The 14,417-nt window shown below is 42.6% G+C and overlaps 1 protein-coding gene across 1 annotated transcript in view; it reads left to right on the top strand.

The window, feature by feature from the left end:
* LOC138283564 (ATP-dependent RNA helicase DDX25-like) overlaps window positions 1-14,417 on the top strand; it is a 1,306,790-nt gene that overhangs the window by 992,107 nt on the left and 300,266 nt on the right. Inside the window, exon 5 of the mRNA XM_069221504.1 lies at window positions 8,056-8,233. Within this exon, the coding sequence (XP_069077605.1) occupies window positions 8,056-8,233 (178 nt within the window). The remainder of the gene's footprint in view (window positions 1-8,055; window positions 8,234-14,417) is intronic.

The following is a 14,417-nucleotide window of genomic DNA, read 5'->3' as shown; positions in this document are numbered from 1 at the left end:
CACACTGTATGTTGTAACTATACCTGTATGTTGACCCGATATAAAGCAAGGGTCTGGCCTGTTAATTGAAAAAAAAAACAAAGAGTTAAAAAAACGCGCTTGACACTCATTAGTGTCAGTGGGACATATTAACCACCCGCCGGGACTGGAAAGTGAAGAATTATAGGTACCAGCCTTAACCATTGCATCTAGCCTTTCCTCTGTGATATTAAGGAAGTGTTGCCAATCTTTAAACCTTGTCGGAGTAGGGATACTGGGCGTGTTCAGATCCTTAATGTTCGCTAACCCCAGACACAATGTCTGCTGAATAGTGTCATTTGAGAAAATCATTTGCACAGGAATCAGGCATGCTCGAAATAAAGCCTCCCTACCCTGTATTTGCCAATCTTGTGTTCCCCATACACTTTTCAAGTCAATAGTGCTCTTCCAGTATTCGTAACCCTCAATTGCGAACCGGGAAACAAAGGGATCTGAATAAATCAGTTTTGTATCAGTTAGCAAAATATTCCTAATTTGTGCCGGAGGTATTTTATAATAATACGACTCTGCTTTTCTTGTATCATGCCCAGAAAAGTATGTAAATTTATCGCTATAATACTTTAGACTCCCCACCAGTGGTGTAGAACAGTGTTCCCACTGTGTGTACTTCAATACTGGCCTGTATCTAGTGGCACGGTGTAGGTAGTAATGTCCCCAATTGTTATAGCAGAACATTTCCCCATAATTCATTGTATAATCATATACATCATCACTTTCAAAAGCGGAATAGTCCTTCATTTCAGTTAGTATGGAATCAACTGTTTGGACATCCCAAACATCAGAGACAACATCAGGTGTAATTACACCAGTCATTGAAATTTTGAACACGTATGGTATTTGAATAATTTCTGTAGGCCCGTATATATCGAATGGAACTTTGTCCCACACAATCCCATCAGTAATCAGTATTGCTGTAATATTTACAGGGGACAAATCTCTTCGGACCTTATGTGAAGAATGATGTGGTGTTAAAACTTCATCAACAGGCTCCACAGAGGAGCGATCAGGAATAAAGTGACCATTTATAAGCAAAAAGAAAACAGTCACATAACCAATCCATAAAAATAATGCAAAAAATGTCAAACAGAACCATAAGTAGTTCCATGGGTATTTCAAATAGTTCTTTTTAAGCCATCAATACAGCTTACCACTTTTTGAAACATTGTCAATCACAGTAGCGGATGAATCTGAAGAAAAATCATCAATGTCAATGAAATAGCCAGAGGCAGTCTCTGCAAACACAGGAGCCAGTGTTCTCTGGTCCACTTCACGTGGAGGATCTTGGTAGACAACGTCATCAGTCGGTGAGGTGTTTGTGCAAAATACAGCTAAATCTTGAAGCAGGGTGGTCAATGAAGATGTGACTGGAACCAACAAGAGTTCATTTTCTGCCCTCCCCATGGTAGAGGAGGTGTCTGGAACAACAGTTGACATTGTTACATAGTCTGTAGTAGTGATGTTCATCCTACTATGTAGATGGATGTCCTGTTGGGTAGTGACAGGGGATCGGGAACCACCCAAGGGACCTTCTGGTCTACTGTGAAGGATCGGCCACATGTTGTAGTTTGATGTCATCAATGGAGATTAATCTGTTCGTCTTAGAACCAGACAGTGGTGGTAAGATGACAGTCCTGGTGCCTTGTATTCCCAAGACTGGTACAGGTGCTCTGTATGATGGACCGAACTCCTTCTTCACAGCGATCTTCTCATGAACCAGATCCCCAACTTTAGGAATCCAGCCAGTCGAAATTTTCTCCAAATCCCTTATTCCTAAGGTGGCAGCACTTGCAGATGATTTATCATCACAAAATTGTTGAAGCTCCTGTAAAACAGTGAGATGTTCTTTTATGTCAAATGGTGTTTCTGCTGCCACCATACCAGGGGCATCAAGATCTGGGACATACATAGGTATCCCAAGGAGAACCTTATATGGAGAGCGTCCCCCCAAGGACCTTCTTGTCAGATTATTCAGTGCTCTCTGGACCCCATGTAGGTGGTGTAACCAACTGCGGCCTGAACCTAATACTCGAGCTGTTAAGGACTGCTTTAGATCACGATTCCGCCTCTCCACGACCAAATTTCCCTCGGGATGGTATGGTGAGGAGTAATGGAGTTCAACACCCATCATCCCTGTGATGTCCCTGACTGCCTTAGAGGCAAATGCAGGGCCCTGGTACGAATGGAATGCTGCAACCGCATATGTACCGATAAAGATCAGCAAATCTTTTATAACAGTCCGGGCGTCAGCCGACCGCTGTGGCCATACTCACAGGAATCTAGAACAAGAATCTACAGCGACTAAAATATATTTGTATGCACCATCAGGCTGTAAGGGACCACAATGGTCTAGGTACACACACTGTAGTGGCCTGTTGGACACTAAGAGGGATGTCTGCGGTGGGCGTTTGATATTAGAGCCCTTGATCTGCTGGCAAATGTCACAGCAAAGGACATACTGCTTTGTTCGTCTGCATAGACCAGGCCACAAGAAGCGTTGCTGTAGGAGTGTTATCGTTTCCTGTATACCAGCATGTGCACAGGCGACAGCCTCATGCGCTGCTTTAATTAGATCTAATCTCTGGTCTTCATTGGGGATCACTCGATCTCCAACCCCAGGAATCGTTGTGTAAGCAATATTCTGTGCACTGATATGGTAAGTATAGTTTGTAGGGTATCCTTTCGGATGGGGCTTGCCTGCAGCCGAAGCTTTAACGGCAATCAATATTTCATTATCCATTCTCGTTTGTGAATGAGTCACTGCAGCCACAGAAGCCGCAGCTACTGCTGTTTTGGCTGCTTCATCAGCCAATGTATTACCGGTAACGTGTACTCTTTTCTTGGTGTCCCAATGTATGGACACACAGTAGCTTATCCTTAAGATCAGCCACCCTCCCCCACAATGTCTTGTGTTTAATGGTGTTCCCCTTAGAATCTCTAAACCCATTCAGTTTTCAATGATTGAGATATTCATTGTATGACTGAACGCAGTAATATGAGTCACAGACTATCTATAATAGAGATCTAATAAGTCTGGCATCCTGTCTCAGTATGTCCGAGCGCTAGAATAAGAGCTTTAAGCTCAGCCAACTGGGCTGTGCAGTCCCCTAAGGTCTGTGTGTAGGTATTGTGAGGGTGGAAAACTCCATCTTCCATCACTCCGCTCATGGCTGCGCAAGCTGCCAAGTATTGATGTTTAGTACCTACAGCCGGTTGCGCCGAACCGTCAGTGTATATGACAGTGTGGTAGCTGTCTAGTGGCAAGATATTTAGAGGAGCGGGGTACTCTTGTTCATACTGGAGAAATTCTTGTGTCTGAAGTTTTGGATCGAATATATAATCAACATCAGTGGTGGTCAGAGACGTTGCCCATTGAATCCAACGTGGATGCGTTAGGAACGCTTGCTTTGGTGACAGCCTCTAAGGCCGGCACCGGGGAGACAACAATAATTCGTTTCCCCTGGGCAAGTGGCCTCTCTTTTATGACGGCCATCTGAACTGCTGTCAGAATCTTTTCTGTAGGTGCAAAACGCTGTTCAGCATTTGAGTATAAATGTGATTTATATGCTATGGGTACCGTGTCATCCTCATTAAAGGTGACATAAGTAAATCCAATGGCACCAGCAATTATTCTGATAAACCAAGTTTGTTTTATTGTCACATGTGTGTAAGTGTTTAGCTTCTAGCATGTCCTGTTGCATGTCCCTAAGGATGTGTGTGAGTTCAATTGTCCAGTGTCTGCTAGAAAAATTGGGCTGAACTAAGTCATAAAGTGGCTTGATGCGTTGTGCATAATCTGGAATGTATGTTCTTCCAAAATTGAAGAAACCCAGTAATGACTGTAATTTCTTAAGTGTGTTTGGAGGGTGTAGTTAAGTACATTTCTCTAGAAAGTGCGGGGCCAGGCTCTTCCCCTCGTTTGATAGCTCATTTCTCAGGAATAATTTGTTAAGAAAGGCTATTTTGCTCTTCTTAAAATTGAATTTGTAACCGAGGTCTGCAAAGCCCAAAATGATCCGATCGACCCTTGCAAGATGAATGTCGAGGACGTCGTCTGTGAGATATATGTCATCCACATAGGACAACGCCTCGGAATCAATATCATGTAATATTGATGTTATACGGGATGAAAATAGTCCTGGGCTATTTTTATAGCCTTGAGGTAAATGACAAAAGCGTTTCTGAGATCCAAATGAGAATGCACTCAGGTCCCGACTTTCATGTGCTAAATTCTGGCAGAAGAATCCATTAGATATGTCTATTGTTGTTTTATATTTTTTACGCACTATATTGTTTATCAGTGCTGTGCTGTGTGAATTTTGTATAGCATACATGCGTGTATGACTATTTAAGTGTCTATAATCAATGACTATTCTATATGAATGGTCTGGCTTTGCAACAGGGAATAACGGATTATTCATTGCAGATGTACAGGGCTCAATTACTCCCTGGTACTCAAGTTGGGTGAGGATCTCCCTCACCGGAGCTTTTGCTTCATGTTTGACAGGATATTGTGGCTGCGGTTGGGGTGTAGACCTAACGGGAATAATATGACAAGGAGACTCCTTGTCCCAACCTATATGATTGCGATATAGCGCAGGTGCCTGCGCTAAAGCCCATTCAGCAGCATAGGCTTCTTTTGCTGCTTCCGGAACAAGATCGGAGAAAGAAGGCAAAATGACACCTTCCCCATGCGGGAGCTTGCAGACGTGTTCAGGTGGCCAGTCTCTTTCGGCCAATAGGATATCACTAGTAAGTTCATCCCAAAATATCACACTAATAGTGCGCTCCACGTCTCCCTCTATCTGAATTTTTAAATCATAAACCCTATCGGGGGGAGAACACGGCCATCCGCCGTTTCAACCGCGATGTAATCGCTAGTTGCTGTCGCATCCAGGTGATCTTTCAGACTCTGGCGACATATCGTGACTTCTGCCACGCTGTCTAACAGAGTCACTGCCCACTTCTTGTTCCTCAACAGTGTTCTCAATTTTACTGGCATTTTTAACTGTCAGTGCTGCCACCTTCTTCTTTTTAAACTGTGGAGTCTTTTCTTCTTTTTTAATGGTAGACTGTTGTGAGTCTTTCTTCTCTTTCACGTATTCCGGACGTCGATCTTGACGGCCCCCTCTCTCGCTACATCTATCCGGTGCGTCCTGAAAGGAACGAGAGGGACGTGAATCAGTATATCTGTCTGGAGTTTTAATGTTCTCCCTATTTCTGAGAGTATATCTCCTTTCAGAGTTCTCCAGGTGTGGAGAATCAGCTCTCTTATTTCTTCTTTCTTTGAAATCCTTTTGTTTGTCCCAGCGTTTCTTAGAGCCCTCTTGTGCCTGCCTTGTACCCTCCTTGTGGGCGGTACCTTGTAACTCCAATTTCTTAGGTTTGGCTCCCAAACTATCTCGTCCTATACTAGTATAGGTATCGGAAATTATTTTAGGTAGCTGTCTCTCTTGTTCCTGGTGTGGAGTTTCCCGGAGACGCTGGCGAATTGCCAGTGCTACTGCTTCCCCTTTAATATTACTGAGTATTATTGAGGATACGGCGTCAAAGTTACGCATTCATTTCATCCCAAATCCAGGGCTGGTGCAGCCCCATGCTCATTTTGTATTTGCTTTAACACTTCCGGTAAATTGGCAAGGGTCGGGGTACCAAGTGTGGTAGTATATATGGCAGCGAAGACTGTACCCCATGTGGCACAGTCATCCACCGAGGGAACCATCCCAAAAGGCAAGCACATAGTGAGCAATCTATGTTTTCCCTGTGGTCCCGTATGGGGAAACACAGCTTCCAGCTGATTCGTTTTCTGGGCAATCCAAAATGGTATTTCTTCCCGTTCCGTGGGCACTTTACCCATAATAGTATGCACTGTTTGTGGACTGATCCCAGTAGCCAACTGATAACCACTAGCCACTGGCAGTGCTGGACGCGCTGGTGTTGTGTTCAATGTTCACATTACGAACTGGACTAATCGTCTGTATAATGTCACTAATTAATTGTATAAAACTCGTAAATCTGCTATTGGCATATTCTGTATGCCTGGGTGAGGTGTGTATGTGGCAAACATAGGCCATGTAGGTCCATCATTACTTAAGGGACCTAGCCTCACTCTTTGTAGTACATGTGGTAGGGCGCCTTCGAACCAGTTCTGATGCTCCTGGTGTGTGAGCGATATTTCGTGATACTGGTATGCTTGGTACCGTAAAGGTACGTTTGCAATTTCATATGTGTGGAATGTGCGCGTTCTTTGGTCAACCTCAGAAAAGGTGACCCACCAGTAAAATGTTTCTGTTTGGTATGCTTCAGTAGCTTCTATTATCAGCGTAGCATCCACGCCCTCACCTGTAAGGCCATGCATTAATAAATGTTGTGTTAGTGCTTGTCTAGCATTTTCAGGAATGTCAATGGCGTCAGCCATATTTGTTTAGAAAAACGGAACACCAAAAAGGGGTAGTAAAGTCCTTTTATGAGTTCGAGCTCGAACAACCTACAGCTTAATCAGGTGTTACCTTTTCAGCTGAGGAGGATTCTCCCAAAGACCACGGACGTTTCCGTATAATGGTATTTAGGGTACCTGTTGTCTGTGACACAGTGATAGTCGGGGTATCCGTAAATTAGTGCCTAAACCCCATTGTTGGTGGCGCCATGTCTTAGTTTGGACTCTTGCTCTTGAGCAAGACTGCTGGTTTAAGGATGACAGTACTTTTGTTTGTAGGCGGCTACGCCTTTCCTACAACAAGTCGCAACTGTTGCCCCAACCTTACCGGCTCACTAGCAGCACCTCACCAGAAACACAATAGTAAAAGATGATTTATGGCAGCTGTTACGCATGGACTTGAGAATAAGACATCTCAGGGAGTGTCGTGGTTAAACGGAGATTACCCCTTTCTCACAGATATATCATGTCTCATTCAAACACAGGCAATGACAAAGATGCAGTAGAGTTTCAATAGTTTTCATTTAACATAACTGCAATTTGCGATACGTTGCATGGGCTGCAATGATTAGGATAATGAATAATGTAAGAAACAGAATTGTGAAGACGAGAGTCATTATTACGAAGACCCCTACCATCTTGCCATACGTATAAAAGACATATGAGATGTAATATGCCCGAATACCCTAATGTGAAAGGCCTAACCTCCTACCTAAAGGAGAGCTGGGTTTGTTAAACCTAATCTGCCAATGCCATGTCCATGAGAGGAGCCCCCAACCCTTGTTACCTTGGAATGAGGTCTCTATCTCAGACTCCGCAGTGACACGAAGACTGGGTCAGCGTCAATACGACTGCAGCATCGGTATCAGCGATGGTGGCGATGCCCTCTGGTCGGAATCTCTCTGATTATCTGTCTAAAGTGTGATGTATTTATACAGATCTACAAGGACCCCTGACGTAGGTGTGTTCCTAAACAATAGATAACAGACATGCTTGGGACGGCAATTAATATAAACAATCCCTCGAAAGTATAGAGAGAGGAAACCCCTAAGTGTGAACACCTACTGTTTGTTTGTCTTTGGTGCTTGATCTTGATGCCTTGGCGCAGTGACACTGATAATGGTACCCATAACAAGTGGCCTAACTATAAACAAGGCAGCCATCTTAGAAGAAATAAATAATTAAATGAGCTAAGACAGAGCAAGCTAAGTAGGTTAAAAGTCACTGGGTGACGGGGGCACAAGTCTGCAAGCCAGAGGCTAAGCTAACTCCTGTTATCCCATTAAAACGAACTAGGATTCACTACAGCTGTTCTTGCCATTTTGTGTATTTCAGTAGTATGCCTAAGTTCCAGTGTTTCATAGATTGTAACTATTTTGAATTTCTGTTTGTAGCAAGGGTTTAGTCGGGTTGATTTTTAATATGTATACGTTTATTGGAGATATTAATTGCTGATTACACAGGAAGCTTGAGTGTTAGACCTTACATGTGTTAGACCTTACATGAAACAATTAGCTTGTTAGTTAATATGACAGTCATCAGTATTTGTAAATAAAGGACTAATTTGCTGAATTTCCCCCCAGCAGGGAAAGGCTTAAAAGTAAAAGCCCATATTATAATTGGAACCCCGGGCACTATGCTGGACTGGTGCTTCAAGCTTCAAATATTTGATATATCTAAGATTTCCGTGTTCGTACTCGATGAAGCAGATGTGATGATTGGCACACAAGGATATTCGGACCAAAGTGTACGCATCAAAAGGTAAATCATTTAAGCTCTTACTGGTGAAAGCATGATACTAGTGAGTTCACAGTAGGGTAACTGGTTATTACAGTTTTTCCCTAAAAGCCAATGGAGTTCCAACGGAGACCTTACTGATAAAAAAACAAGCAAATCAAATTGCAGCCCTTAGGGTCAACTGCAGCAAACGGCTTACAAAATGCTCTTCGCTTAAAAACATGTCACATAATCTGGGAAATATTTAAATAGTTGCAGTGTTATCAGAAATTAAATTATGTATAACATTTACACAAATTAACTTTCGTTTACATATTTAGATTTAATAGGTTATCCTGCACATTTACATTTGGTGCCCTTAAGTTTTTAATTTCGCATATATTGCTGTAGTTATGTTGCAGAACATATTAACCTTCTACAAAAACAACTTTTTGGACTTGTTCAAGTTTAATGCTAAAAAACATGGCATATAAGACGACCTAAGGGTAATTTAATGTAAAATGGATAGAAGCTTTGAATTTTAAATTGCATGTCAGAGTGATAATGTGTTGTATGTTTGATCATATAGATACATGAAATAATGTATAGTTCCATTTTAAGCTCATTCATTTCAAACTGAAGAATGCAAAATAGAAAAGCCACAAGCAGAGATAGCCAGCATGTTAGACCTTTATTTACAAACAATTATAATATCCAAATTTTAAGGAACGTGCAAAAGTTAAAACACTTCAAGTTTACCTACGGAAATATAGTACATAAAACTAAATACAGAAAAGATTATTGGGCCTCAAGTTAACAAATTTGAAATATGACATTGGACATGCTGAGTTAACATGCAGAAATACCCATCAAAACCCCTGGGAACCGATGAAGGAACACCTCAGAGAGAGTAGTCTGGTTGCAGAATGTAAGCTTTTCCAAAGATTGCAGAAAGAAAAGTGAGTCTCCTTTAGAAATACAACTGTAGACGTATGTTATGCATACCCCAAGCATTGTGAGCACAACAGCGTACAAAAATGATTCATGTGTCCTTAGAAAGTGATTACACAGTATATACAGGGTGGGATTTATCTAAAGGTCAATCAGGTAGTGCCCGATGGCTTGTCCGACAGGTCAGTGTGCAGGCTGATTTTTTGGCTGTTTGCGGTCCTGTCTTATGGTCAGACGTGCCTGTTTTACTGTTGATTTCCTTGATATCCCCACAAACATTGCCTGCAGCAAGTTCAAATGCATGCAGTTTTCCATCCCTCACAAAACACTTATACAGCATGTCTTTAGTAGTTCAAAACCGCACCAGTTTGCAAATAGGGGCCAGTTTTTAGCTATCTAATTCACTAATTGCGGACACTTTTATTTCGGTGCCCGGGCCTATTTTCTGTCCCAGTAGGACCCTGAAAATAGGGAAGAATTTAGTTTTGCCTTCCATCTAAGAAAAGTTGTGGCTTTATTCCAAGCTTGTATTGCCAACCATGTGATTCTTAGGAGCTTGTTCACCCCGTCCCACCTTGCAGATAGTTCAGATGTGAGGGGTGGCCCATACCCAATCTATCCAGGCTTATTGAGGATTCTACCCTTGAAGCAGATGCCTAAACATTATTAACCAGGAGATGCAAAACCCGGCTGTACTGTCTAATATTGGGAAATGCAACCACCACAAGCATAAACTGATCTATATAACATGCTGGTGTTATTGCAGACTCTGACCATCCAACATCATGGAACACAATTAATATTTCAGTTTCTTCAAAATAATTCTATGGGACCACTTACGGAGTGTTACGCAGGGTAGAGGGCAGTTTGGTTAGAGTTATTATTTTAGAGATTGATTCCTACACCATCATGGAGATAAGTTGAAACCATGCTACTATCCCTTCTAGATTATGGGCAAGAAACTTGTAACTTGAATCCACCCTCCCCACACATACACCAAGGGACCTTCAAAACAAATACTTAAAGCAATCTACAGTTGTGTGAATTCCATGGGTTCTTAATCAATCCATTTTTCAGATATTAATCTGTAAAAATGCATATTTAGCTCAATTTATTTGATATTCAAGTATTCTCTGACTTTGTAAACGATGGAGGGCTGTATTGGCATTGACTGCAAGAGGTCTGCAACATGTAGGAGGATATCATCCTGCTGGAGCAAAATTGTAGTTTTCTGTCCCGCCTCTTGATTTAAAACTGCCTATTCTGGTAGTTGATTGACCCAGCGTGCGGGAGGGTCTATTGCCAGCGAAATTTGTGTGAAATTAGGAGACATCCCTGCCTTGTACTGTTGTGTAGCCATTTTAGTTATAGCTCCATGCACGTTATTTTAACACACTAGGCTGCTGTGCACCTTAACCTAGATATATTTTATTCGGCTTTGCATTATTATTCTTACAATAACCATTTTTACGGTCTTGTTTTATTTTAATTTATCTAACTGTTTTTGCTTAGCCTAGCACTGTGTTCTCAAACAAGACATACTTGATCACTCTGTGCTTCATTCAAGGCTACAGTTTGGTACATTGCTGGTGAACGTGGCCGAAGTTTAGTCTCCAACATTCGTAGAAAATACACATCCTTACGTAGGGACATTTTCTCAGAACATCAGCTGTGTTATTATAAAAACACTTCCTAGTCCCATTACACGTTAAGAGGGAGATTCCAGCCAGGGAACCACGACTGTTTGCTGATTGCTGAATGCTTCACTACAGATGCTAACGCAGACCACAGGCCTTTGCTCAGGTATGAGGGTTGACGTCTCCCCAGGGGAACCTGAAAGGCAGAATTAGAGCTTAACATGCTGTGCTGAGATTATGACTTAGATAGGAAATAGTCCATCGATTATAGTGACAAAATGATAGCGTTATTCTTATGCTTCACTCTTCTTGTCACCATTTTAATACTGTCATGTTGTGTTGTCCTAGTTATTGCAGCTCACGCTTTGCTATCTAAGATGCCGTTGTTTTATTAAACCAATCATAGAAACATATACTGCTTCTGTTTGTCATTTATATCGGAGACTGAATTGTGAATGAGAGAACCGGATGCGACCTGAGTGACCACAACTTCCCTGAGAAGCCTAATAAGTCATGCGCTCGGCTGCCCAATCATCCTTATCCCCTGGTAGAGATGAGGCACTGCTAGTTAGCTGGAGCAAAACCCAGATTTAGAGTGACAGGTGTCACCTGCAGCGGGTCAGACTCAGTCTCCCACACAGTGGACAATCTTGCTGCTCAAAAAATAATCCAGTAGTCTCATTAGAATAATGAGAGCCTACGCGACATGGCGCCGCCAACGTTTGGTCAGGCTCTAATTTTTGGGTCCTCCGGAGCATCTCTGTCTCATTATATATAATGACACCTCAATGACATATGCAGAGACGTCCGTGGTGCTGAGGATTTCCACCACAGCTGTGTAGGTGATCCTACTACAGCTGGAAGTTGTTCAAGCTTGAACTTTAAAAAGAAAACCCTATTTGGTGTGCCTTCTCTGAACTCTTAGTGTTACTATTATGGCGAATCCACAACAGGTACAAATAGCGGTCAAAATGAGACAACCTCTGACCGCACATTTATTAGCGAATGGCCTAACGGCGCAGGGGGTCCAGTCACATTTGTGGTGGACGCCCATGCAGCTTATAGAACAGAACTTTTTTACTGTTGGGTCACATTCCCAGCAGTGGATGGGAACACAAATACATTTCACTATTATACACCTGCAAATACTCCTGGACAATACAGAGCATACGCATATTTAGAGATACCTCTATTTTATCAAGAACATAATAATTGGCTTGATGGCGCCCTACCCCACACAATATTCCCAGTCAGGTAATCCACTAAGTAATGACGGTCCTACCTGGCTTTAATTGTAGTTTACCTCAGGGGTATAAGAACAGCCCAGGACTGTTAGAAGCTCGTGTCACTGCTATTTTGTACGAGATTGACCCTGAAGCATTGTCCTATGTAGATGATATCTATCTCACGGATGATGAATTACTACAACATTTAAGACGGGTAGCCCGCATTGTTGTAGGATTTGCTGAATTTAGCTACAAATTTAACTTTAAAAAAAAACAAAAATAGCCCTGACGTCCTGTTCCTAGGATATGAGCTGTCAAGTGAAGGGAAGAGCCTAGCGCCACAATTCTTAGAGAAATGCGCACAGTTTCAACCACTGAATACGATAAAAAAACTCCAATCACTATTGGGTTTCCTAAATTTTGGCAGAACTTACATTCCAGATTATGGTACACGCATAAAACCTTTATATGACTTAATACGTCCCAATTTTTCAAGTAAATTCTGGACAATTGAACATACACGCATTCTTCGAGATTTGCAGACAGACTTGCTTGCAGCACAACACTTACATACGAGGAACAACAAAACACATTTGGTCATCAGAGTAATAGCTGGGGCCATCGGTTTCACCTATGTGACATTTTATGAAGGTGAGACAGTCCCAATTGCATACAAATCGCACTTGTACTCAACAGCAGAACAACGTTTTGCTACCACTGAGAAAACTCTCACTGCTGTTCAGATGGCTGTCATTAAAGAAAGACCTCTTGCCCAAGGAAAACGCATTATTGTCGTTTCTCCAATCCCAGCCCTAGAGGATGTTACAAAAGCTAGCGTTCCAAACGCAAAAACATTACTTCTGCGTTGGATACAATGGGCTACTTCTCTGACAGCCACTGATGTAGACTACATTTTTGACCCAAAGCTACAAACTCAGGAATTCTTACAATATGAAATTGAATACCCAGTTTCAGCAAACATATTGCCTATTGAACAATATCAGAGAGTCATGTACACCGATGGCTCAGCACAACCTGCAATTGGAACTAAACATCAATATTCTGCTGCTTGCGCAGTCGTAGGTGGCTATATGGAGGGCGATACATTTTGTCTTCTTCATACCTTTACACAAACCCTAGGGGATTGTACAACACAATTGGCAGAGCTAAAGGCTCTGCTGATGGCACTGGAACACACGGATCCTGCACAAGGATCCTGCACAGCTGACGCTGATTTTTTGTGATTCATATTATTGTGTCCAGTCCTTTAATGAATACCTGCATTATTGGCGCCAGAATGGGTTTAGAGATTCTAAAGACAACACCATTCAACACAGACTACTGTGGGGGAAAGTAGCTGATCTGAAAGAGACTCTACCGAATGTCCATGTTGTGCACACACTTGGTCACCAGCGCGTTGGAATACATGTTGCTGGAAATACACTGGCTGATGAAGCCGCAAAGTCAGCAGTGGCTGTGGTCGCTGTAGCTGCAGTGACTCGTTTGAGTTCAAAACCGGACGCAGACATTTGGGCTGCCGTGACAGCTACGGCTGATGGTACGCCCTATCCTAAAGGATTTCCTAACAAGTATCACTATCGAATGGGAGGTATGCTGATCGCTGAGGTTAAGATACCAGGCATAGCTGTACGAGACATCCCCAACAAAGACATAAGATCAAAATTGATTAAAGCAGCGCATGAGGGGGAAGTATCTGCCCATGCCGGTGTGGCGGCTACAGTTTTGATCTTGCAGGCCCATTATTGGCGGCCAGGTCTCTACAAAGAGACTAAGCAGTATGTCCTTTGTTGTGACATCTGTCAACAAATCAACGTTTCTACTGCCAAGCGCCCGCCGCAGACACCCCTCTTAATTTCAAACAATGTGTGTACTTGGACCACTGTGGTCCCCTAACACCTGATAGTGCATACAAATATATTTTAGTCGTTGTTGATTCATGCTCCAGATTTCAATGGGTGTCGCCACAACGCTCGGCTGACGCTCGGACTGTTATTAAAGATTTGCGAGTCTTTATCGGTACATATGCAGTTGCGGCTTTCCATTCGGACCAGGGCCTTGGTTTCGCCTCAAGGGCATTCAGGGACGCCATGGCTTCGTTGGGGGTCCAACTCCAGTACTCGTCTCCATTTCATCCCGAGGGAAATAGTGTTGTGAAGCGATTCAACCGTGATTAAAAGCAATCCTTAACAGCCAGAGTCTTAGGTACGGGTCGTAGTTGGCTTAACCACCTGTATGGAGTCCAGAGAGCACTAAATAATCTGCCTAGAAGGTCCCTGGGGAGTCGTACTTCACATGAGTGCCTGTTCAGAACTCAAATGTATGTTTCGGATCTTGATGGTCCTGGCATGGAGGCAGCAGAAACACCTTTTGACATAAATGAACATGTCACTGTCT

This window comes from Pleurodeles waltl, chromosome 3_1 (genome assembly GCF_031143425.1).
Source record: "Pleurodeles waltl isolate 20211129_DDA chromosome 3_1, aPleWal1.hap1.20221129, whole genome shotgun sequence".
Lineage (NCBI taxonomy): Eukaryota > Metazoa > Chordata > Amphibia > Caudata > Salamandridae > Pleurodeles > Pleurodeles waltl.
The sequence above is the reverse complement of the archived record's forward strand: the minus strand, read 5'-3'. Positions and strand labels throughout refer to the sequence as shown.